This window comes from Garra rufa, chromosome 1, assembly GCF_049309525.1.
Source record: "Garra rufa chromosome 1, GarRuf1.0, whole genome shotgun sequence".
Classification (NCBI taxonomy): domain Eukaryota; kingdom Metazoa; phylum Chordata; class Actinopteri; order Cypriniformes; family Cyprinidae; genus Garra; species Garra rufa.
In genome coordinates, this window is record NC_133361.1 from 6597582 (window position 1) to 6625121 (window position 27540).

At 38.2% G+C, this 27540-nt stretch overlaps 2 protein-coding genes across 2 annotated transcripts in view; both read left to right on the forward strand.

The window, feature by feature from the left end:
* Nucleotides 1–21149, forward strand: part of LOC141336572 (uncharacterized) — a 92353-nt gene extending 71204 nt beyond the window's left edge. Inside the window, exons 4-6 of the mRNA XM_073842300.1 lie at nucleotides 16052–16149; nucleotides 16234–16826; nucleotides 21036–21149. Coding sequence (XP_073698401.1) covers nucleotides 16052–16149; nucleotides 16234–16826; nucleotides 21036–21149 — 805 coding nt within the window. The remainder of the gene's footprint in view (nucleotides 1–16051; nucleotides 16150–16233; nucleotides 16827–21035) is intronic.
* A 1393-nt stretch (nucleotides 21150–22542) lies between these two features.
* LOC141336661 (uncharacterized) overlaps nucleotides 22543–27540 on the forward strand; it is an 8573-nt gene continuing 3575 nt past the window's right edge. The window contains exons 1-6 of the mRNA XM_073842412.1: nucleotides 22543–22603; nucleotides 23014–23331; nucleotides 23432–23752; nucleotides 23838–23924; nucleotides 25792–25921; nucleotides 27026–27047. Coding sequence (XP_073698513.1) covers nucleotides 22543–22603; nucleotides 23014–23331; nucleotides 23432–23752; nucleotides 23838–23924; nucleotides 25792–25921; nucleotides 27026–27047 — 939 coding nt within the window. The remainder of the gene's footprint in view (nucleotides 22604–23013; nucleotides 23332–23431; nucleotides 23753–23837; nucleotides 23925–25791; nucleotides 25922–27025; nucleotides 27048–27540) is intronic.

Below are 27540 nucleotides of genomic sequence, written 5' to 3' on the forward strand. Positions count from 1 at the left end.
GTAAATCGGCTAAATATGCGCGAGTCATTGCTATAATTGACAGTAATAACCGGACAAACATCTGACAAGCTGATGTCGAAAAAAAGAGCTTAAATGATTCAGATTAAATACAGAGTAACAAAACTACAGCAACAGCAGTGTTGGTTAAATGTAGGCTATTTATTAGATTTTACAGTTCAAGATAAAACTTAAAGGATAAAAAGATTACTAAAAAGATTACATTTTTAAAAGATTCAATTTTATAAAGTATTTCAAATTCCTATCGAGTGCATTATTTAATTATTATCCCATAAATATTTAACATATTTGTAGTGAACTATATTAGTATTTAAATAATTCACCCTTATAGGCTGTTTGTGTGTGAGCTTAATGATTTTCTGCACTTGCTATACTATATACTTAAGGGTGGTAAAAAGTAATACACTTTATTATACTAGTAATTTTATAATAAATCGAAAAGCAAGACGTCTTGAAAATAGAGGGAGTTTGAAAGGCAGCTGCATAATAAATAATCCTCTGCTGCCATCTATTGGTTATATGCGGTAATTCCATATTATTTTAGCCAGAAAAAGACATTTTCTGTGAAAAGTCATTTTTTTCCGATGCGGTTTTTATGAATGAAAAGTGAGTCCTTTGAAGTACATTTTATTTCACAGCTGTAGAGTTAGAAAATAATAAAAGATTTTAAAAATTTGTTCATGACTATGAAGGCAAGTTAGTGATTATCAAAAATATGATTAAGATGTCCTTGAAGAGAAATATTGCTAGCTAGCTAACGTTAGCATAAACACATTATGATGCTGTTTAGCTGTCAGCATTTAAATGTACAACTATGCAGATAGGGAGAGTACGGGATTGCCAGGCTCCGCATTTAAATTATTTAGCTATTTAAATTATGTTGTTAAATAAAATGAAACTGAATTTTCATGCGGCTTACATTGTTTATAATGTTGCAATTATATTTTTTCTCAGTTTCTGATAAGAACGAGGAAGTAGATGAGTCTCACGAGTGTACACCTAAAATATAACACGTATAAAATGAGCTTCAGCTGAAGTTTACGAGCTGGCTTATCTTTATGCGGAAGTTCTAAAGAACGCTCCGTGCATTAGGTCAATTTCCACTTTGAAAAGATTTTTGGACATTGTAAGCATATTTTTTTGTAAGCATATACTGTTTTGATCCATATTCCTGTGAAATTGATTTATCTTTATTTTATTTTGTCATTAATCTCTTTTTAAAGAGATAAAAATGGTCCTTATCAACCTTGACATGGCAATACAATTCTATCACATTATTTTGGTGAGCTTTTGGGCTGGAAATCGTCAACCAGATCTGGCAACCCTGTGTAAAGATTAAGGCGGGGCTTAGCAAAGGGGTGGTTTGAGTACACAATTAAGATATCTATAAAATAATTTTGACTAGTCAGAATGTTAATTCTAGATATCTACATTCAAATTCTTCCTAGTCACAAAGCTGAATGCAGATATCTCCAAAGAAAGATCCTCCTAGTCGAAAATCTGATTGAGATATCCAGAATTAAATTGCAGATATCTTTAAATAAGTTTTGACTAGGAAGAATTCCAATTCAAGATATCTCTAATCAAGTTTTGCCTAGTCAAAAATCCAATTCAAGATATCTACAACTGTAATTCGACTAGTAGTAAATTATTTACAGATATCTACAAATGTACTTGTGGATATCTTTAAAAATGACGAATTAAAGATATCTCCAATTGGATTACGACTAGTAAAAAAACAGTTAGAGATATCTTGAATTATAATTTGTACTAGTGGCAACTCAATTAGAGATATCTCTAATTTCATTGTCACTAGTAAAAATGTAATTAGAGATATCTCTAATTAAAGTTCTGCCTAGTGAAAATTCATTTATAGATATCTTTAATTACAATTTCTACTAGTCAAAACTCATTTGTAGATATCTGAAAATATTTTCCAATGGAAGTTAATGGAACAATATGACTAGTCATAAAAGCATTAGAGATATCTCTAATGGATATTACGACTAGTCAAATTAACATTGTAGATATCTTCAATGCATATTATGACTAGTCACAATAACATTGTAGATATCTTGATTGCAATTATGACGAGTCAAAATTGCAGGATAGATATCTGGAATTGGAATTATGACTAGTCAAAACAGAATTATGACTAGTAAGGAAAAGTGTATTTTATGCTAAAACGGCTTGCCATAATCGAACTGTAGTTTGGCAGACGCAGACGTCACGTTCGGCAGACGCAGACGTCACGTTCGGCAGACGTAGACGTCACGTTCGACAGACGTAGACGTCACGTTCAGTGAGACGAGTGCACGTTGCAGCGTCATATATTTGACCCTGGATGAACGCCATACGGCTCTGACTGTGACCGACTCCCAGCACAGGCACACGGGGAGGACTTGTTCACTTCGCTAGCGCCACCGAGTTGATAGCGCTGGCGTCAGCCTCTTTTCGTACTACACAGTAATTTGTGATTTTCATTGCACATAACATACTGTAAATCAGTATTTATTTATTATTACAATTCTTTTACTTATTATTTTTCTACCACAGCAAAGAACTGCACGTAGCAGAGACGTAATAGGCTACTGTAAGTTAGTCCTCTGGAGGAGCATCTGTAGCCGATTGATTTAGACATCTGAGTTTAATTCGTTTTTTTATATTCCAGAAGAAATGTTTTATAAATGAGTTAACTTCAGCAAAACTTGTAATTAATGGTTATTTTCAGTGGTTCCTAGGGTTCCTATGATTTGTTGTAGGTGGGGCTTTAATTAGTGGGACACCGAAGGAAAATGTATCGTTTCTTCTTTAAGCGTATGCGCTTAGACGCATTGTGAATGCGAACGGGGAAGCAGAGGTAGTTTTGCTCTCTCATATTCACTTTGCATTTACTGTCTCTTTATAGTTGTAACAGCTGTATTTATGATGTTAAAACACTGTTAAGAGCGTCTGTCATAATGTGTATCAGCGTGATCAGCGTATTTTCCTACAAAGTCGTGCTTTTAACTATGACGCATTTTAGCGTTTCATTTGCACGTGTATTTCTCCATGCAGGGATGAGAGACTAGGCCTTCCGATGCCTGTGTATACTAATTTTGCCTCACTACTCTGTTTAAGGTATGCTATTTCGGTTCGTTATCATTACTTGGATTGAATATTGTGTAATTTGTGGTTTTTATTTAATAAGCATGTGTACTTCAGTGTATGCTAAGTTATTTTTATATACCAATTGATTTGTGGTATATGTTCATTCAATGACACTGTTTGTTCATACAAAAAAAAGAGAAAAGAAAAGAATTTTATTGTACACAGTAATTTCACAACCAGTGTTTAATGGAATTTGGAGTTATAGTACAAGTTATATATGCATTTCTATGAGTTTCCATTATATTTGAATGTTACCTTTTGGAAAAATGTTATGTATTTTCTATTTCTATGACATTTACACCGTTATGTTATATAAGGTGATTTAGTAGCTATATATTTACACATGAAGAAAAAAATGTATCGTTTCTTCTTTAAGCGTATGCGCTTAGACGCATTGTGAATGCGAACGGGGAAGCAGAGGGATGAGAGACTAGGCCTTCCGATGCCTGTGTATACTAATTTTGCCTCACTACTCTGTTTAAGGAATAAATCCAGTGAATCTGTCATCTCAATCGTGGTGTGATCGTGCTTCTGTGGTGTCCGGAGATTACCGTTTGAAGTCTGTTACATCTAACTGGTGCCGTGACCCGGATCAATTGGTCAGCCGCAGCCGATCGCCGGGCTCAAGCAGTGTGCTCTGACGTCTTGGTGCTGTACTCTGTGACGAGGATCTACGCAGCAGATACTCAAGTGATTTTACCTGGACATTCACACAAACACGAACCCACATTCTTTTGCAGTGAAGTTCCACGTAGCTGTAGACTGACACATTGTCACATTTGTGCACATTTATATATTTGGACATTTGAATTTACATTCTTCTGTGGACTTTTTTCTCTAATTGTACATCTGGGATTTGTACATCTGTCTATTTACATATTTCGTAGTTTGAGTTGTTTTATTCAAAACTTTAAGTCATCGTACCACATAAAATGGCAGAAAGGGGTCAAGATACATCAGATTTATTCACCCCTTTAGCTGGGAGGGGTAGAGGTCTGTACAGAGTAGGGGAGAGTACAGGAGCCATCCCAAAGCTATTGTTCCCAAGTACTTTGTCAGTCCCAGATGTAAACCTCCGTCCTGAGTTTGCACAGCCGACATGCTCGACCCCTTCTGACAGTAACAACATCACACAGCAATTACGAGAGTTGATAGGGGAGTTGGGTCATCAGATTGGTGAATCCGTAGTCAGCCGCATATTAGCCAGTCAAAATGTAGCCAGCCCATTGCCCACAATGACCTCAGGGTTAGCCAAGTCAGAGCCCTCTCTTGAATCTTCGAAAGTCAGCTTCATAGTGAGGTCGGATATCAAAGAACCACCCATGTTTAAAGGAGATGAGAGTGATAAGTACACTGTCCAAGAGTGGATAGATGTTATGGAACTGTACTTGCAGAAAAGTAGCTGCCCTGAAGCAGAGAAAGCTGACACCATCCTGAGCCATCTCCTAGGAAGAGCAAAGAATATAATTAAAGTGGGGCTCAAAAGCACAGCTTCCACTGGTTCAGCAAGTGTTGAGAAAATTTATGACATGTTAAGACACTATTTTAGCGACCACCCTGTGTCACTTTTGCCGTTGGCAGATTTCTATGCGACACAGCCTAAAGCTAAAGAAAGCCCTGTAGATTACTGGGTGAGACTGAACTCTGCAGCTGAGCGAGCCAATAGTCACTTAGGACGCAGTGGGAGTAACATGGAGAACATGAGTGCAGAAGTGGCCATGATGTTCATACGAAATTGTCCTGACCCTGAGCTGTCCAGTGTGTTTAAGTGCAAACCCATGAGCAGATGGTCCATCGAAGAGATTCAGGAGGCTATTGATGAACATCAGAGAGAAAGTCAATGCCGCAGAGTTTCCAGTACAGTTAAGCCCCGCACCTTCCAAGTATTGACAACCAAGGTGGTCCCTAGCTCCGAGGAAGCTTTGGAAAGTGAAATCACAGCAATTAACGCCGCAGCATGCATCTCTAGTAGCCATCCTGAAGCAGTCAAAACAGTCCCATCTAGTTCTGATGCATTGGAACGTGTCCTTAGTATGTTGGAGAGAGTGTTGGAGCGAACCAGTCAGCCTGCACGCAGTTCCTCGGGGTCCTTCCAAACACACAGGGCTCACTTCTCATCTTGCCGTGTTTGCGGAGATTCATCACATTCCACACGTTCACACTGCATGCGAGAGAAGCGGTGTCTCATCTGCATGAGGGTTGGACACCAGCGTAAAGACTGTCCTAGTGCTGTGGAACCAGCCTCTCAACAAACTGGCGCATCACACTCCCAGGGAAACGAGCATGCTCGCATTGGAGAGGGGCCGATGTGAGCGGGAAGAGTGGAACCCTCAGTGACAGAGATGATCTTCTGTTGTATGAAGAAAGTTGCAAAGCAATTCCTGACAAAAGTGTCTTGTACCAAAATGTGATGAAGTTGGAAAGAGCCGATAGCCTGTTTTACACTGATGTTTCCATTGTAGGGCCCCAAGTTACATTACGTGCACTTCTCGACAGTGGGTCCATGGCCTGCACCATGAACGAGGAGGCCGAACGCAAGTTGAAGAGCGCAGGAGTTTTGCTTACACCCAGTGAAACTTGTCCTGATATCATGCTTGTTGGTTGTGGCGGTGTCAGCATTCAGCCAGAAAGTATTTACCAGCTTGAGATGGAAGTGTATGGATATGCGGTCAGTGTTCCCACTTTAGTTGTTCCTGGTCAGCGAGATGAAATGATCCTAGGTACTAACGTCATTAAGTACATTATTGGCCAGATGAAGAATGTACAGGGGTACTGGCGTGTCCTGAGTCAGCCTGAAAGTTCAGAAAATGAGGAAATTGCACAGTTTTTGGACATGTTGTCTGGCCTCCACAGGTGGAAAGGCACTGAGATGCCTAGTAAGGTAGGGACAGCTAAACTTACCCAGGCTGTAGTGTTGTGTCCCCAGCAAGAGCACCTTGTTTGGGCCAAGTTACCTGCTACCATACCTGTTTCCGAGGGAAGTGCTATCCTGGTTGAGCCCTCAAAGTCACATTCATGCAAGAACATTGTCATTGGCCGGGTTGTAGCATCAATGAACAGTGATGGATGGGTGCCAGTCAGAGTCCTAAATGCTAGCGACAAGCCTGTAACATTGCGAAGGCATACAAAGGTGGCCGATGTATTTCCTTGCATAGCTTTAGAGGATCTGGACGAAAGCCCTAAATATCCAGACAGTCATGAACTCAAAGCTTTCAACCAAACGACCCTTAATATGGATGTTAAAGATGTGCCTGCTGACTTGAGGCTTCTTGAAAGATTGAACACACTTGGCCTTGGCGACCTTGACATAGAAGCTTGTGAAGTGTCCTGTCATTGGAAAAAACAGCTTGTGCAGCTATTATGCAAGTATGAAGACGTGTTTTCGAAGGACAAACTGGACTGTGGTAGAGCGAAAGATTTCTTCCATCGAATACATCTTTCTGATGAGCGGCCCTTTAGGCTTCCTTATCGACGTGTACCACCAGCCCATTACCACAAACTCAGACAGGTCCTTTCAGAGATGGAGGAACGTGAGATTATCCGCAAGTCTTCCAGTGAATGGGCCTCACCAATAGTGCTTGTCTGGAAGAAAAGCGGAGATCTCCGTATCTGTGTTGACTACAGGTGGCTGAATGCCCGCACTACCAAAGACGCCCATCCCTTGCCACACCAAGCAGATTGTCTTGCTGCACTTGGAGGCAATGCGATATTCAGTGCGATGGATCTCACTTCGGGATTCTATAATATAGAGATGGCTGAGGAAGACAAAAAATTTACTGCATTTACAACACCCATGGGGCTCTATGAATTTAACAGGCTTCCTCAGGGTTTGTGCAACAGTCCCGCAAGTTTCATGCGACTCATGATGCACATTTTCGGAGACCAGAACTTCCTGACCATACTCTGCTATCTAGATGATCTTCTTGTGTTTGCACCGAATGAGAGCATGGCATTGAAGAGGCTTGAGTTGGTGTTCAGCCGTCTGAGAGCTCATGGGTTAAAGCTTGCTCCGAAAAAGTGCCACTTGCTACGACGGACTGTGCGGTTTCTAGGCCACGTGATCGATGAGAAAGGGGTAACGGTCGATCCTGATAAAGTCCAGGCCATTACAACAATCACCGAAACAGACCTTATGATGGAAGATGGAGTTACACCATCTCAGAAAAAGATAAAGTCATTTCTTGGGATGATCATGTTTTATCAACGTTTCATACAGAACTGCTCTAGCATAGCCAAGCCTTTATTCGCATTGACTGCTGCACCAAAGGGGCAAAAGAACCACGGAACAAAGCTGTCTGCCTTTAGGAAGTTAAGCCCTAACGACTGGAAGAAAGAACAGTGTGAGTCCTTCGAACAGCTGAAGTCTGCCCTTTTAGAGTCTGTGGTGCTTGCGCACCCAGATTTCAATCGTCCTTTCATCCTGTCAACAGATGCTTCGCTGGATGGATTGGGCGCTGTACTTTCTCAAATTCCTGAAGGCGAGACTAGAGCCCGTCCTGTGGCTTTCGCCAGCAAAGCCCTTACACGAGCCCAAAGCAACTACCCTGCTCACCGTTTAGAGTTTCTGGCCCTAAAATGGTCTGTCTGTGATAAATTCAGCCATTGGCTGAAGGGCCATTCCTTCACCGTTTGGACGGACAACAACCCGTTAACCTATATCCTAACCAAGCCACGGCTTGACGCATGTGAGCAGAGGTGGGTTGCAAAGTTAGCACCGTATAACTTTAGCATCCAGTACATCCCAGGGAGCAAGAATGTGGTAGCAGATGCGATGAGTCGACAACCTTTTGTCCAAGGACGTGTAAGTCAAAGGCTGGTGACAGAACCCTACGAGACCTTGTTAGAGGAAGCAAATCATTTCAAGGAAGATGTAGTTCAACATGCCTTCCGCATCAGTTCCCAGTGTCAGTCTGTTGAACTAGGATTCTTGGGTCAAGAGCGAGAGACGCTTTCCGCAGATAAAGTGTCAGCTGTACTGAAGAGCCAGAAGGAGTGGAGCGCAGGACCAAAGGATAGAGTGCATTACTGGCTGACTCAGGACGTACAAAACTTGGTCCCAGCAGGTCAGAGCACACTGCCAGTATTTACACTGAGAGAGCTTCAGGATAAACAGCTAGAAGACCCTGTCCTGGCCCGAGTTCTTTCTTATGTCGCCCGTGGCAGAAGGCCATCAAGACGTGAGAGGACAAAAGAAACGCCAAGGACCCTGAAGACTCTTAAGCAGTGGGGAAAATTAAAGGTGTTAGATGGGATTTTGTATCGTGTGTGCAAAGATCAGCTTACAGGACAAAAACGCTGGCAGTATGTTGTCCCCGCCTCACTGGCTGAACAAGTCTTGCAGGGAGTACATGACAAGGCTGGTCATCAGGGCCAGGCCAGAACACTTTACTTGGCCAGAGAAAGATTCTTCTGGGTGGATATAGAGCGAGACGTCAGAGAGTATGTTAAGTGCTGCAAACGTTGTGTAGTAAGCAAAACGCCTGAGCCAGAGGCGAGAGCACCACTTGAGAGCGTAAAGACAACCAGGCCTTTGGAGCTGGTGTGTATCGACTTCTGGAGCGCTGAGGATCGCAAAGGCGGGAGTGTGGACGTGCTAGTGGTTACCGACCACTTTACGAAGATGGCACATGCCTTTGCATGTAGCAACCAGTCAGCTAAACAAGTAGCTCGCCAACTATGGGACAGATATTTTTGCATCTATGGGTTCCCAGAGAGGATCCATGCCGATCAGGGTGCAAACTTCGAGAGTGAACTGATCCAGGAGTTAACGCAGCTTGCAGGTGTCAGGAAGTCAAGGACAACAGCTTATCATCCTATGGGGAATGGTCTCGCAGAGCGGTTTAATCGCACGCTAGGCAGTATGCTACGAGCATTACCCCCAAGAGATAAGCAACAGTGGCCCCAGATGTTACAGACTCTAACGTTTGCCTACAACTGCACCGCTCATGAATCTACAGGTTACGCACCATTTTACCTGATGTACGGAAGGATTCCTCGTCTGCCAGTAGATGTTATGTTCCATACTGTTGGGAGGAGCGATGATATCACAGACTATGGCAGCTACATAGCTAAATTGAGGGACGATCTCAAGGAGGCAATAAACCTAGCCCAAAGGAATGCGAGTGCAAGTCAGCAACGACAGACTGAACTATACAACATGAGGACAAAAGGCTGCGACATTGAGGAAGGGGACAGGGTGTTATTAGCCAATAAGGGCGTAAGAGGACGCAGGAAGTTGGCTGATAAATGGGAATCGGTGCCCTATGTGGTGGTTTCAAAAGATCCCAGATGTCATACTTTTAGAGTCAAAAACACCAGCACTGGCCAGGAAAAGGTTGTGCACCGTAACCTTATGCTGCAGGCCAGCTTTTTGCCCCTTGAGGTAGAAGAAAATGAGTCTTGTCATGACTGCTCGGGTTTTAGTCAGGAACAATCGGATGAGACACTGACACAGAACTCAACACCCCAGAATGATCCTCCTGAAACAGAACGTATTGCTGAGTGGGTGGCCTCTTTATCTGCCAGAGGTGATGCAGGAGGAGAAAGATCAGATACAGGAGATCTGGAGAGCGCAATTGATCCTGAAGAACCCGAGAGGCTAATTGATTGCCAAAATTCACCAAATTCCACAGACATCCAAGATGGTGTATGTACAGATGGTATCATGCCTGGTGACAGAAAGCAACATAGGGCCATCAGTACCTTGTCCATTTCCAGTGCACCCCCTAATGTGTCTGAAGTAGTGACCCAGGTACGAACAAGGGTTGGTAGGTTAGTTAGACCCGTGAACAGACTCATTCAGAATATGACGCAGAGAACAACACACAACACATTCAAAGATGTTACGAAGTCTCTTTTATTTTAAGAGGTTTAAGTGGTATTTACCAAGTCATAAGAATTTGAGGCAAGTAAAATGTCAGTTTGAGTCAAATCGAGTGGTGTAAAAGGCACCTCTTTAGCAAAAGAATATTTGAGAGTCTGATCAACTTTCTTTTGTTCTTTTTCCCGTGATGTTGGGTGACATGTATGTTGCATGATGGAATGCTGTGGCCAGTAACAAATGACTTGTTTTTTTTTTTGATGTGCTCTTATTAAATTAACAAATGTGAAGAAGCACAAGTTTTGTGAAGTTAAGAGGGGAGTATGTAGCCGATTGATTTAGACATCTGAGTTTAATTCGTTTTTTTATATTCCAGAAGAAATGTTTTATAAATGAGTTAACTTCAGCAAAACTTGTAATTAATGGTTATTTTCAGTGGTTCCTAGGGTTCCTATGATTTGTTGTAGGTGGGGCTTTAATTAGTGGGACACCGAAGGAAAATGTATCGTTTCTTCTTTAAGCGTATGCGCTTAGACGCATTGTGAATGCGAACGGGGAAGCAGAGGTAGTTTTGCTCTCTCATATTCACTTTGCATTTACTGTCTCTTTATAGTTGTAACAGCTGTATTTATGATGTTAAAACACTGTTAAGAGCGTCTGTCATAATGTGTATCAGCGTGATCAGCGTATTTTCCTACAAAGTCGTGCTTTTAACTATGACGCATTTTAGCGTTTCATTTGCACGTGTATTTCTCCATGCAGGGATGAGAGACTAGGCCTTCCGATGCCTGTGTATACTAATTTTGCCTCACTACTCTGTTTAAGGTATGCTATTTCGGTTCGTTATCATTACTTGGATTGAATATTGTGTAATTTGTGGTTTTTATTTAATAAGCATGTGTACTTCAGTGTATGCTAAGTTATTTTTATATACCAATTGATTTGTGGTATATGTTCATTCAATGACACTGTTTGTTCATACAAAAAAAAGAGAAAAGAAAAGAATTTTATTGTACACAGTAATTTCACAACCAGTGTTTAATGGAATTTGGAGTTATAGTACAAGTTATATATGCATTTCTATGAGTTTCCATTATATTTGAATGTTACCTTTTGGAAAAATGTTATGTATTTTCTATTTCTATGACATTTACACCGTTATGTTATATAAGGTGATTTAGTAGCTATATATTTACACATGAAGAAAAAAATGTATCGTTTCTTCTTTAAGCGTATGCGCTTAGACGCATTGTGAATGCGAACGGGGAAGCAGAGGGATGAGAGACTAGGCCTTCCGATGCCTGTGTATACTAATTTTGCCTCACTACTCTGTTTAAGGAATAAATCCAGTGAATCTGTCATCTCAATCGTGGTGTGATCGTGCTTCTGTGGTGTCCGGAGATTACCGTTTGAAGTCTGTTACACATCCAACATTGTTTAGCACAGTGGTTCTCAATCCTGGTCCTGGGGGACCCCTGCTGTGCACATTTTGCATGTCTCTCTTATTTAACACACCTGATTGAGATCTTCAGCTTGTTAGTTCAGTTCATGGATCTCTCTTCTAATGAGCTGATCTCAATCAGGTGTGTTAAATAAGGGAGACATGCAAAATGTGCAGAGCAGGGGTCCCCCAGGACCAGGATTGAGAACCACTGGTTTAGCATGTCCAAGTGTTTATTTTTGTAGGCTACTTTATTGTTTTTTATTTAGTTAGTTTATTTTAATTAAATTTAATCTGCCAAAAACATGTTTACACCTACGTACTCTTTAGTATGTTCCATATTTCCACAATGAAAAAATAATGAATAATGTCCTGGAAGAAAATTACGAGTGCTTTACAGCTTTCCAGCCCAAAGCAGGTAACACTACTATTTACATGTAGTAATGATAATAATAAAAAAAAAAAAATGAACACATGAACTCGCTGCGCGGTCGGTCACAGAGCCATGACGGATCAGCCGGGGGCGAGCTCTGTAACCATAGATGTATATATACATAGATTCCTCATTAGTGACTGTTTCTATGGGCCGTATGCGTAAGCCGCCAGCCATATTGTAGCGGTCAACTCGACGTCATTCACCCATAGATCTATGTAATTGACCATAGTAATCACTGAATATTCGAAATGCCACAGTCCTGCACAGCTGTTGGTCTGCGAACCTATAGTATGGCGAATGACGTCAAGTTGATCGCTGCAAAATGGCAGACGCATCTACGTGCTTGGAGCGGTCCAATGGGGTATCTACGTATAAATATCTATGTCTGTAACATCGTGCGTGCCGTGTCTTCCCACATTCGAAATAGTACTTGAAACGATAAAATGTTTTAAAATTTTTAAAACTTCGGACATACCTCCATGAAGCAGACGCGCCAAATTAAGCGGAAGTGTTGACACAGCTTCCGTTTCAAGTGAAATTAGCTCTCATCATCTACTGAAATCTCGACTCATTTCAGTTATGCACATGAAAGAATTTCAGTAACGTTGATCAATGTTTTCACTCGTGTTTGTAAGATGTTTTTCAGTTGTGTGTATAAATGAATTTCACTAAGGTTTATCAATGTTTTCACTAGTGTTTGTAAGATGTTTTTCAGTTGTGTGTATAAATGAATTTCACTAAGGTTTATCAATGTTTTCACTAGTGTTTGTAAGATGTTTTTCAGTTATGTGTATAAATGAATTTCACTAAGGTTTATCAATGTTTTCACTAGTGTTTGTAAGATGTTTTTCAGTTATGTGTATAAATGAATTTCACTAAGGTTTATCAATGTTTTCACTCGTGTTTGTAAGATGTTTTTCAGTTATGTGTATAAATGAATTTCACTAAGGTTTATCAATGTTTTCACTAGTGTTTGTAAGATGTTTTTCAGTTGTGTGTATAAATGAATTTCACTAAGGTTTATCAATGTTTTCACTCGTGTTTGTAAGATGTTTTTCAGTTGTGTGTATAAATGAATTTCACTAAGGTTTATCAATGTTTTCACTAGTGTTTGTAAGATGTTTTTCAGTTGTGTGTATAAATGAATTTCACTAAGGTTTATCAATGTTTTCACTAGTGTTTGTAAGATGTTTTTCAGTTGTGTGTATAAATGAATTTCACTAAGGTTTATCAATGTTTTCACTCGTGTTTGTAAGATGTTTTTCAGTTGTGTGTATAAATGAATTTCACTAAGGTTTATCAATGTTTTCACTCGTGTTTGTAAGATGTTTTTCAGTTGTGTGTATAAATGAATTTCACTAAGGTTTATCAATGTTTTCACTCGTGTTTGTAAGATGTTTTTCAGTTATGTGTATAAATGAATTTCACTAAGGTTTATCAATGTTTTCACTAGTGTTTGTAAGATGTTTTTCAGTTGTGTGTATAAATGAATTTCACTAAGGTTTATCAATGTTTTCACTCGTGTTTGTAAGATGTTTTTCAGTTATGTGTATAAATGAATTTCACTAAGGTTTATCAATGTTTTCACTAGTGTTTGTAAGATGTTTTTCAGTTATGTGTATAAATGAATTTCACTAAGGTTTATCAATGTTTTCACTCGTGTTTGTAAGATGTTTTTCAGTTATGTGTATAAATGAATTTCACTAAGGTTTATCAATGTTTTCACTAGTGTTTGTAAGATGTTTTTCAGTTGTGTGTATAAATGAATTTCACTAAGGTTTATCAAGGTTTTCACTAGTGTTTGTAAGAGGTTTTCAGTAATGCATATGAATGAATTTCACTAAGGTTTATCAATGTTTTCACTAGTGTTTGTAAGAGGTTTTCAGTAATGCATATAAATGAAATTCACTAAGGTTTATCAATGTTTTTCGTTTCACTAGTGTTTGTAAGAGGCCTTTCAATAATTATGGCCTATACGGCCCCTCATACAGATGAGCTCCCAGCTGCTGTTTCAAAACAAAATACTTGTGACGTTTTCAAAACATCGCGAATCATTTACAAGCGGAGACATGCATTCAGATCAGCAGGAAGAACAGAAACTTGTTAAGACAGAGTTTATTGAAGATTACAATGAGAACACAAGTGATCCAGAACCCTTCAGAGTGAATCATGAAGATACTGAAGAAGAAAGAGGTTGGTGTTTATTTCTCATTCTTCATTAATGCTGCTGTGAAACATAAAGGTTATTTAAAAAAAATAGTTCTTATGTATACTAACTTAGGTGAAGTTAAAGATGCTCACTGATATTAAAACTACTTTAGTATCTGAAGTACTAGTCAATGGTATAAATAATGGCACAGTTGATTGAATCTGAATGATGGCTTGTGTGATATGTCGTAATTACAGGGATTGTTCACAAAACAATCAATTCTGACATCATTTACTCACACTTTTTTCATTACAAATCTGTATGAATTTCGTTTTCAAAATTAAATGCATATATGTTTTGAACAACTTAAGGCTGTATAAATGATGACAGAATTTCTCGATGAACAGCTTTAACACCATGATATGGGTAGTTGACAAATAGGACGTAAAAATGCTTATTTTATAAAAGACAATTTTTGAAGAACTGCATATATTTATGTACTGTAGTGTGAAGTGTGATGTTTGAGAAAATATAAAGGGTCCCTAACTTTGTCAATGTCATTTTTTTTTTAATTTTTTTTTTACATTTTTACATTTTTACATTTTTACTGAACTCTACCATACATGTGTTCAATGGTGTAACCAAAAAAAAAAAAAAAAAAAAAAAAAAATTGAAATATAAAAAAATTAATAAATATAAATAACATGAGGGAGATTTGTCTTCATTGTTAGGCACTTATTTTAAAATAATTTTCATCAATCCCCTTCTGCATGTACGACAAAGCTAAATGTGACTGATATTTATGATACAGCTACAGTAAATATTATGAATATGTGATTAAAACTGTATTCATTAAGATGTGTAAGATTTGTTTTTAACTATATTGATACTCTTTTTAAGCATAATTTTGATTTTGTTTAGTGCACATGTCATGTCAGGAACACGACCATGAATGGTGTCCTTCACCTAATTATTATTATTATTATTATTTTATTTTTTTATGGAATTGGGCGATTTAAAATGTATCAAGTTCCTGCACTTTCAGAAATATATATATATATATATATATATATATATATATATATATATATATATATATATATATACATTTACTTAAATAGACACTTGCACAGTTATGCCAGATGTATTTATTAACATTTTCATAATTTTCTTTTTAATTTATAAAAGTAATTAAAAGTAATTTATTGAACTATGCTTGAGACAGGCACACCTATCTTAATCTTGTCGGACAGTGAAAATACCATGCCACGTCAACAACCCATATAACAAATGTGGTTCGCAATATAATACTTTTGACTTGCATAACAACATAACAATGCAACCACTCACATCTCCTTGTGTAAATGAATGGTCAAAATGAAAAAGTTTGTCTGTCACTCACACTTTAAATTCATGTCAAATTGCACAAAATTACCATTTCATAATATTAACTTAAGCCAAAAAAAAATATTTATATTGACAAACACAGATTAAAATTTTTGAACTGAACTAATCAAAAATTAATTCGCATAACATACATTTTTTGCACTTTGCAGTCGTAAATGTAATAAAAGTGTCTGAAGAAACCTTAGCAAGCATTTCTCTTTAGAATACGGTGCAGAATAAAAGTCACAAAATCATTAATACTTGAGTAAAGAGGAAATTTCCTTTATTCTGTACTTAAGTGCAGTAACAATTATCAACTGTAGGACTATGAATGAATAAGGCCTCATGTGACCTTTGATAATTGATGGTTTGTTTTGGTCATGATTTAATAAACAGCTTCCAGCACATAGACATACATGAAATTATTATTATTATTATTATTATCATTATTGTTATTATTATTATTATTAGATCTTATGGAAGAGAATGATGAAAGAAGAGAACTCAATAAAGACGAGAAGAATCATAATGTCCAAACTGGAGAAAAATCTTTGAGTTGCTCACAGGCTGTAAAGGAATTTGTACTCGGAAAAAGAGCCGTCAAAATCTTCACTTGCCCTCAGTGTGGGAAATCATTCACATACAAAAAAGTCTTAAAGATCACTTGATAATTCACACGGGAGAGAAACCATTCACATGTCTTCACTGTGAGAAGAGTTTCACACTAAAAAGAAACCTTAATGAACACTTGAAAATCCACACTAGAGAGAAGCCGCGTGCATGTGATCAGTGCGAGAAGAGATTCACACAAAAAATACACCTTCAGGAACACATGAAAATCCACACTGGAGAGAAGGCGCACATATGCGGTCAATGCGGGAAGAGTTTTGTACAAGCAGCCAGTCTTAAAACACATCTGCGTTCTCATTCTGGAGAAAGACCGTTTCACTGTGATCGCTGCGGTAAAAGTTTCTTTTGGGCAGAATCCCTGAAGAAGCATCTGAATGTTCATACGCTGGAGAAGCCTCATGTCTGTTCTTTGTGTAGAAAGAGTTTCTCAAGACTGGACTCTTTTAAAATACACCAGGAACGACACAGTAGTGTGAAAGATTACGTGTGCTTTGATTGTGGGAAGTCCTTTATCACAGATGCTCAGCTGAAGCTGCACCAGAGAATTCACACTGGAGAAAAACCTTTCAAGAGTTCACAATGTGACAAGGGATTCAGTCGGGTAGAGTCTCTGAAAACACACGAGAAGATCCACAGTGGAGAGAAGCCACATGCATGTGATCAGTGCGGGAGGAGTTTCATGTTAAAAGGAAATCTTAAGGAACACATGAAGATCCACTCTGGAGAGAAGCCACACATGTGTTCTTTATGTGGAAAACGTTTTACATGGCTGCACGTTTTAAAAGTGCACCAGAAGGTACATACCAGTGTGAAAAGACATTTGCCACAGCTTACAAATTAAAACCTCTCCAAATTCACACTGGAGAAAAGTGTCCTGGAATTAAACCATCTTGGTTTGGTCTGGCTAGAAGAGAACTGGATCCCAGACTGAGCCTGGTTTCTCCCAAGGTTTATTCTCCGTTTCTGTCACCGATGACGTTTTGGTTCCTTGCCACTGTGGTCTCTGGCTTGCTTAGATGAAGACACTTCATTTCTGGCATTACTGTTGACTTAATTGCACAGACACTATTTGCTGTAAAGCTGCTTTGACACAATCTATCACAGTCGTATCTGAAGGCATCACTAAGTGTAGTGTCATTACGTACAGTTCTTGTTCAGATCCAGCACTTTCAAGCGCAACTTTGCATCATCCTCACCAAATATGACACATTAATGTGTCACGTTCATCTTCAAGACGAAAATTTTCAAGTGTTGAGTTCCTTCAAAAAGAAGTAAATATTTAATATTTAAAGGATGTTCTCATGTTTTATGAAACAAAATGCATGCAAATGTAATTTATTTATTTATATATTTATTTATATGTAAAACATTTTTGGGCTCACATATACTTCGGGAAGCTGAAGAAGAAGCCATTGCCTCGTTCAGACTGTCAGCCCAAATCTGATTTTGTCCATATCCGGATTGAATCTGATGTGAATAACCGACTGTCCACACAGCGTATCACAACTGTTCAAATCCGATTTGTTCTCCATAAGCGCTCTTTCATTTCACTGAATGTGTTGGTTTCTTTGGCAATACCTTTGTGTTATTAAGCCAACACTAAAATCAACAACAACGGTTTGCAATATAGTTGCTTTCTTGCAATATGAAAGCATTGCCATTGAGCTGGATTTAATTTGTTGTCTGACGCAGCAGCAGAAATGCAGGAAGCTGGAATGTGCAACTTTATTCTGTGCTGCCGTCTCCGCTGGTTTCCAAACTCAAAAAGGTGCGTAAACTAGCCGTATTTTATCTTTTCCCGCTTGACTTGCAGTTCGCAACAGCACAAGCTTGTTTTATGATGTATTCCACAAAAACGTCTGACGTATTTACGTTTTACGTGGCGTGAAGATGTGAAGAAGCTTTACCAAATCCGATCTGACCAGTCAGACTGAAACGGATTTCCAGGAATCTGATTTGAATAGGCTTCCAAACCACATACGAATGTAGCTCGAAACAGATTCGACCAAATCAGATTTCATGTAATTCGTTGCTGTTCAGGCTACCTAAATATGATCTGATTTCAATCGGATTTGCATATCAGTCTGAACGCGGCTTATAACACTTTTAAGAGACACGTCTCTGATATTTATTTCTGATATTTATTTTAACTTACTCTTTACCATTGTGCTTAGAATATCTAGTTAATCTACCACATATTTACAAATATAAGCTGTTATTTAGCTTTGCAACTGGTTGCTTCTTTGATTCTGTCTTACATGTTTCTTTGGACACATCTAAGAAAGAGAGAAAAATCTTAATTGTTTTTCACTTTTATTTAACTTTTATGTTTGTTCACCAACTAATCATTGTCAAAATTATTTACTCATTTTACCAACATGTTTTCATGACGGTGTAACAAGTAGAATTAGGTACTACTCCTTTAAGGCAGAACTCTCTCACTTCCTCATTGAAGAGGGGAGAGTTGATAGAAGGAGCGCGAGCTGTGAGCATCGTATGTATGCCTGTAAAGCCGGTTTATATTTCTGTTGCTCTTAGTCTGTTTATTTCTGGTCAGTAACGCAGTTGTTAGTCGAGTGGTTTTGCAAACTACACCATGTGTGCATAGGATTGACTTACTCAGACAAGCTATCCTGCCTCCCTGATTAAAGCGTTAAAATGGGGACAAAGAAAAAAGGTTAAGAATGAAGGAAATCCATATTTTGCATATGCTGGTAAAGTTTTGCATTCTCCCCATAAACTTGCACATTTGGATCTCCAATATAAACTTTGCATTTACACCCTTGCAAGTGACTCTACAGTTGCTCAGGGGAACTGTCAATGCTCTCTGTGTGTGTACAAAATTATTTCTGTTTCCATTGTCAGAAGTTTTGAATAGTACCAAAAGTGAACCGTACCGTACCACTTTTCTGGTACTCTTCTGTTGGGGTACCTTGCACAGCAGAAGGTACCAAACGGTGGAGCTAAACTCACTGCAGAATGCTGATTGGTTGACAAGAATCATACGTGTGTATCCCCTTTGCTCTTTCTGCCATGCTGTTCATGCATGTTGGGCTTATTTACACAGCAAAAAAATGCTTTTCAATCTTAGATTTTTTTGTCTTGTTGTTAAGTCTGAAGTCACGTCACCACTTCAGTATCCAAATGCTCTATCACATGCTAGAAGAAAACAGCAAACGGTTCTAATATACACTTACAATTAGGGATGCACCGAATCCAGATTTTTGGGGTTCGGCCGACTACCGAATCCACTGTTTAAGATTCGGCCGAATCCGAAACCGAATACCGAATCCTACTCGCATCCTTAATCACATGTTTTTAGCTGTGACTGTCCAGCTGCCGTACCTGAAGTTGCTGCATTTTGGCTGCTGTCTGTAGATTCCTTCATGCACAACTCGTATTCTTTTGGATGTTTTAGACGCAAATGTTTTAACATCGGCGATGTTGTGTACTGCTTAGGGTCCTTGCCACCACCAGATAAATTGGCATTGCAAATTGAACATAAAGCTCGACTTGAATCGCCTTCTTTTGGTTGAAAGTACTGCCAAACAAAACTTTTTTTGCTTACGAGTTCCATTTTCAGATTCTTACAGCCTACTACATTCGAACGGGTCCTATGTAAACACCTTCACGTAATCAACGGCCGTGTGACGTCGTAGTGCAAGTCTAGGGTTCGGTTTCGGTGTAAAATAAAATAAATCTAAGGTTCGGCCGAAACCGAACCCCGTCAAAAAGCCCAGGATTCGGCCGAATCCGAATCCTGGATTCGGTGCATCCCTACTTACAATGTGATTCGCCATTCTGTGAATCAGGTGCAGAGGAAGGTTCAGGTGTTCAGTTGTTGGATGTAATACTGAACACAGCGGTCATCATTTACTGAAGATGCAGAGGAAAACGTTACTTTCATTTTTAAAATGAAAGCGCGATCCTGGTCTGCATATGCCTCTCTGTGTTGTGCGAATCATTCCTGATGCAGCTTCACCCACAGCAGAAGTGAGTATAAAGAGTTTTTTTTGTGAATGGCCTTTCTTAATAATGTGCTTGTTGGCAAGTTTCGCCGCTAAACGCAGCTAAAGTAAACATTTAGATGTCTCGTAATCCCAGAGAGGGGCGGGGCGAGCAGGGCTATTTAAATTCTCATTTTAAATTAGTTGATTTTGTGCAGAGTAGATTTTGACAAGGCAAAGGCTGTTTTTTTTTTTTTTTTTCTTCACTACAACTGAGAATTTTTTACCAAATTTAAAGATATGTACATTTCCTGAAGAAAATGTGAGTGGTGCTTGCAGTTGCAAAACTCGGCCCTCGGTTGGTAAGGTGTTGATATGCAGTTGCTATGGCACCCAGGATGATTGTTAGGGCCGTTGCTAGAGTGGTTACCCAGGGTGGTTGCTAGGGTGTTGCTATGTGGTTGCTAAGGTACCTGGGTTGGTTGCTAGGATGTTGCTATGTAGTTGCTAGGGTACCCGGGGTGGTTGCTAGGGTACCCAGGTGGTTGCTAGGGTGTTGATATGCGGTTGCTAGGGTAATCGAAGCGGGTACAAAAGTGGATATATTTAACCAAAGTATATTATAGACTTTTCATTAAGACCCTAAAGAATCATTTGAACCTGTGGAAAACGGGCATCCGAAGACCTCTTTAAAACCGACATTTAACAAAAAGAGGTTGAGTTGTGCGTTATGTCATTTTGAGAAATGACTATAGTCGCACTTTATCGTCAATCACTACTTTCCAGCAAACACCACGCCTTAAGTTAGGGGTAATCTTGGCGGTCAAAAACACAAGCTTTGATCAGTCAGTGTGTTCCCTCCGTACCATTCGGTGGTAACAAGCCTTTTTTTTCTATCTGCCATCTTTGTAGTATTTCATGATTCCTTAGGTGTGTCTCATCTTGTATTTATAGTTCTAGTGTTTCTCTTGCTGCTTTGTCAGTGGTTGATTGTAATGGTTGGCTGTTTGTTCGTGTTTCTGTCATGTCTTGTGATCCTCAAACACTGGTGGCTGTAGAGCTTGGACTGCTTGGAGAAGTTTGCTATCCAGTGTGACTTGAACGTTGGGGCGAAGGCCAGCATCCCGAGACTGGCAGTCCCAGACTCCTCTGTGTTCCCAGTAATGGATTAACTGTAATTTTGTGTGTCTGGGCCACACACATTTTCCCCAAGGCAGTGGCATCCATGAAGGTTTGTACCTGAACTCCCTGTTCTACAGTTTTTATATTCAGGCTATTTCAATAATATGCCATATGCAGTTCTGTTTATTAACCACTAGAGTGCCGTAAGTTATGGGACTGCAGCTTTAACTTCGACAGCTGATGACGTAGAACAAGTACTCAAGGGTGTAAGATTGCACTTGACAGCCATTGTATTTATCCCTAATCAAACAGACTTGATTTAGTCATCGGCTCATCAATAGATACTCCAATGGTAGAGACAGTCAGCATGTGCAGTGTTGAAGAGGTTCCAGGAACAGGTTAAGCATCACATAAACGTGTAGATATGAATGTGCTTTAGCTACATCAGGTTCCTCATTCCTGCTCCTGGAGAGACACTTTGAAATAAACACTTTAGATTCACTGAACCAATGAAACTAACAGTGAATTTGTAAATGTAGTGCAGCAAACATTAATATGAAAGAAAGAAGCTGAGTTGATGTTGTAAACCGAGTTAAAGAAACAAGAGGAAATGATGTATGCATGTGTGAGAATTCACACCCATACGTCTAAACTAAGTTCGGAGGTGATCTCATATCTGTGTGGGTTAAGGCAGTGTGGTCAAACTAACTGAGTTTCCACTGCCAGCAGTAAAAGAAACACAAAGAGACAAAAGACAACCATTAGTGTTGAGAGGGGAAATAATGTGTGTGTTTGTGAGCTGATATTATTCAGAGTATTGACTCTGCAAAAGTTGCAAAAACTTAGAGACACTCCAATCCAATCTGGTTCTAACTTGATCTGTAGTGTCACTGAATCGCATGATTGACTCTTTTAAGTAACAAACCAGTTTATGAATGATTTACATTTTTAGAATGTAATGGTGTGCAGTAAACTGCCAAAAGAAGGGATTGAAACTAACAGTAATGTAAATAACAGCCTGTAGATCAACAATGAGCAACAATATGCAGGTCTCACAGTGAAGAACATGTTTCAAGTCTGCTGTCGTGTCAAAGTCTTGTGTTCACAGAATGACTGAAGTTAAAACTCCCTGAGCTGTTAGCATTGAGATCTTGAACATCAACCACATGTTGATCTTGAGGGATTGTTCCTGTTACAGTATAAGTGTATTGGAAATTACACATCAATGAAAAAGACATATAAGTAATAAGATTTGAATTTAACACAATATTTACAAGAAATACAAAGCAGCATTATGACTGGCATAATGTCACTATATCAGCACAGCAGAATTTAAAAACTTGGTCGATCAGATCAGAGGAAGTTAAACACAGGAAGAGCTGCTAGTATTTAAAGACAGAGTTGTGAGCATATAATGAAGAGGAAGACTGACAGAAAGAGAAAATGGCTGATAAGTGTCATCTGTGTCTGCTGGGACTGATCTTTCTCTCTTCACTTCTCACAGGTAAACACATCTCTACATGCTCTTTGAACTCCTGTCAAAGAATTCAGTTTATATCTGCATACAATAAAGTTTCATTCAATAATATAATAATAATAACAGCATAAAATCTCTTCCATCTTTATTTCACCCTCTAACTCTAGCATTATCCTATCTCTATTCTTTAAAAAAAACAACATTCTCTATTCTATATTTTTATATCTTTTTTTATTAACTAGCTCTATTGCTCTATTCTATCTGTGTATTTATTTACTATAGAATTTTAAGAAAACCCTTGCTATGCTGCATTGAGCTAATCTGAGACTTGCCATAGCACTTTTTTAATTTTAATTGATTCCATTGTCATTATTCGTAAGTAAAAACATCTGCTAAATAACTAAATGTAACTTTAAATGTAATATATTGTGTTTCAGGTACCAGTGGAGTGGATGAGGCTCATGTGTTCATCAGTTCTGGTGAAAATGTCCGTCTGCCCTGTAATAATGCTCTTCATGACTGCAAATCAACTACATGGATCTATAATTACAGACATTCAGCAGTCGAACTGATTAATTCAGGGATAAAGAAGAAAGACAAAGAGGGACATGAGAGACTGAGTCTGGGGTCTGACTGCTCTCTGAACATCAAGAACATCACAAAAGAAGATTATGGATATTACAGCTGCCAACAATATGTGAATGGACAACTTTACCAAGCAGCTGATGCTCTTGTTTATCTGCATGTTCTTCATGGTAATTTTATGATTATGTGGTCAATTTAAAAAGGGCAAATTTCATTTGAACTCCATGATGATTGAAAAGTGTGTGATTTGTGTGTTATTTTGTGTTTCAGTCTCTTCATCATCCTCACAGACTGAGATCAGTCCAGGCAGCTCTGTGTCTCTCTCCTGTCAGCTGGATTCATATTCAGATACTGGAATCTCTTGTGATGATTGGATCCGTTCTGAGGGGATTGAGCTGTTCTGGGTGAATCAGGCTGGTGTTAAACTGAAGATATCAGACTCTAGATATCAGATATTATTCTCATTAAGACAGTGTATCATCACTCTGACTACAACACTCCTGAATGAAGATGACAACAGAGAGTGGAGATGCAATGTTACTCACAGAGATCAACTCAAGACCTCAGCCACATTTACTGTCAAGAGTTCAGGTGAGAAAACAATCTCATGAATTAGTAATGGAGGAGTCTCTGATTAAATTATGATTATCGCATTTTACAGTATTCATCTTTACAGCTCAAAGTACAACAACAGCAGCAGTGATTCCAGTCCACACCACAAACTCTCAGGATCACAAAACTACAAACACACATGTAACTAAAGGTACATCATCACTGTCTTTCTCACAGTTGTTAGTTGTATGTTTGTAGTGGTTAGATTTAATTTTGTAGTCAGAATTGGTGAGGCCCATTTTTTGTGATCTTGCCTATGTGATGGCACTGACTGAAAACAGCAAAACACATACACAATATACAGTATACACTACAATAGTCTCTCTAGTAGAAAACAGTAGTAGCTTTGTCTTGTTTTAAGGGAAGACACTGCAGGCAAAAATGCTGTTTTTTTCATGCACCTGTGCAAGTTTGAAATTTATGGATTTTTTTTTTGAGTAGTGGAAAGAAAACATCCAAAAACACTGTTAATTGTTTCTTTTATAGCACTTTATCTATTTGTACCAATAGATTTCCAATTACAATACACAGTGCCTTGCAAAATTATTCACACCCCTTGATTTTTTTTCACATTTTGTTATGTTGCTGCCTTATGTTAAACTAGAAGCAATATGAATGCTCCTGAGCTAAATTTTGAGTGTCCCAGAAAAAGGGTATGAATACTTATGCAACGGGATCTTTTCAGTTTTTTATTTTTAATACATTTGCACAAATGTTAAAAACCTATGGGGTATGAATAATTTCGCAAAGCACTGTATATTTTGAAAGGCTTTTTTTTTTTCTTTTTTCAAAATTAGTTTTTCTTCTACACTGAGCCACCAATCTCCACTTCAGTAGCACTTACACACACCAAACTTTACATTTTTATTTCCGTCTATATCTGGAAGGTTTTTACAGAGGAATTCTGTCAAACATGATTCACTTGATTTTATACATTTTATTAAAAAAATAATAATAATAAAATAAATAAATAAATAAATATGTTGTTTTCTGTCTGTTCTAAGTTTTTTTTTTTTTTTTGGAATTTTGGCGTGACGAAATGAGATGCACAAAATTCCCTCTGTAAAAACTTTTGACTCTTGACGTTTTTTTGTAAAAAAAAAAGTAAAATAAGAATTTTGCACATTTTTAATTCAATGATGCTTCATTTTTATATTCAAACAGAACATTCTAGAAAACTTGTAATACAAAACATGTTCACAATTATCAATGTAATCAATCAACTGGGTAAGTAAGGGGATAACTATTAGTTAATTTTGTACCCTATTCACCTGCAAATCGCCTTAAATTAACACTAAACATTTAGATAAAAAAATTACTAAATCTAATTAGTAAAAAAGAAATATATTTACGCTTTGGTTAATAAATATTCATGTTGAGAGAAATCAGAAGTACAGAGGTGTTGTGTGTGCTGTGTAAACATGAGGTTACTGTAGTTCTAGAATAAATCTGAACCCATTAATTCATCTCTCACAAAAAAGAAGAAAAAAAACCATACATTTTTCATCAAAATGAATGAACCACCTTCTCCTGCGTTCTACTGTACAGACGTGCATTTTCTCTCCCTTCAGCCTCATGTCAGTTTTTTTTTTTTTTTCGGTGTGAAAGGGACATTTGCTAAAAGTATAACTTTCATATATAAAAAAACAAACAAACAAACAAGTAAGCCCTGTCCAGAATAAAAATGTAACGTAACACATTACTTTCCATAAAAAAGTAACTAAGTAACATATTTACTTACTTTTAAGGGAATAATGCAATATTGTAATGCATTACTTCTAACAGTAACTTTCCCCAACACTGTCTATATAATGTTAATCTGGCAACTAGTAAATACGCTAGTTATGTCATGCTAGCCTTTGTGGAAACTTTTGCAAGTGGTGCTGTAATTTGTCCCATGGCTGTGCCAATAATCGGGCTGAACTTATGTCTTTGTTAACTGAAAAAATAAATACAAACTTTCATGGCGTGCAGCAGTAAAAAAGAGGAACTGGAATGTGCATGTGTGTGATTGACAGCTCTGATCTACTGCAGTCAAACTGTTCTCACAATCAGCAATAACATGTTTCCAAACCTCAACAGTGAGATCACAGCTCTCAAACACTACATGATGATGATGATGATGATGATGATGATGATGATGATGATGTATTTTATTTGAGTGTCAAACACCTTAATTGGTGCCAGCCCTCATGGGCTTATAAGACACTTTATCAGATTATATACAATAGCCACATGGCAGAATACAGAGCAAAACACAACATATGAACACAAACAAAAAGGAGAAAATTTGTCAAATGGGATACAAAATACTTTGCCGCAGACACCAGGCCTTTTCCACAAATTTAGCAAGAGTAAAAAACATTATTTTCAAACAACCAACACAGCATTTCAGCTTCATATTTCCAAAATAAATCAGGATTTTTCAACTGAATCGATTCAAAAAGAGAATTCCTTAGATCGCTCTATAAAGGACAATGAAAAATAAAATGAAATTCATCTACAACTGCTGTAATGAATACAGTATTGTACTTGTGAAGGTGTAGAATAGCTATCAGTCATCTCAGTATTGTAAGAACAACTACAATTTAAATGAAGCATAACATTAATGTTTCTCTGGCCATCCTCGACTGAAGCGCAGGCTCCACTCTGTAGGCTCTCTCTGTCAGCTCTTATAGAGGGTTTGCGTCTGCGTCACATTTTGGTCAGTTAACCTGATGCACGGCCATTGTGGTGATATTCTGATATAAACAGCAGCATGGATTGCACGGTCAATGTACTGAAGTACTGAAGACATTGTACAACTAATTTATGATGTCTAAACCCATGCACGATGTTATGTTCAGTGCCGCCAAAATGGCCGACTTCTGGATTCATGAAGTAATGTGAAAACACTCCATTGTTTGAATTGCCATTCTCCAACTTTAAGTGCTTCCTTCCTCATGCAAAATCTGAAGAGAAGAGTGTGATGTTATGTTTATATGTTCAATATGTTTGAACTGAACTAACAGACATGATTACAGGTCCAGCAGAAACTGAAGTCAGTAGGACTACTGGATCATTATTCAGAGGTAGGACACGTCTTTACATGCAGTTCACTAATGCTGAAACATTCAATCTGCTGTGCTTTTTCAAGATTGCATTTTTTTTTCATCCTTATTGTGTCTGTCATCTGTCCAAATCTTTCCTGTAGAGATTTTGATTGTTCTGAAGACTGCAGTGTTTGCTGCTCCTACTGTGATTCTTCTTCAGATCATCTGTGCAAGAAGAGCTGGTGAGTTTTGAGCGTCTCACAATCTGATGATTCACAATCTGCACTCATGAAAGCTCAATACATGCTCTTGTTGAATTATTTTACAGGGAGGAAGGACTAGCAGCACTGAGAAGAAATATAAATACAGTATAAAAATAAAACGCTTACTACTAATAACAGGCCAGATTACTTCAAGATGTGTTGATCTCGGTGATATTATGGATATTTGCTTACAGCTTTCAAGCATATTTACTGTACTAAATGATTTAATTGTGATATTTAGAAATGTTCCGATACCCTTTTCCCCTTCCTGATACTGATTCTGATACCTAGGATCAGGGTATCAGTGATACTTAGTACTGATTCGATACCTGAGTGTGCATCTGTATATACAGCTGTAGATACTACTAGCCCTGTATGAACCGATGGAATTATTTTATGGTGTGCTTCAGACTTATCCTGTAATAAAACATGAACAAATATATACAGAGAACTAGAGTGTTTTTATTATCTA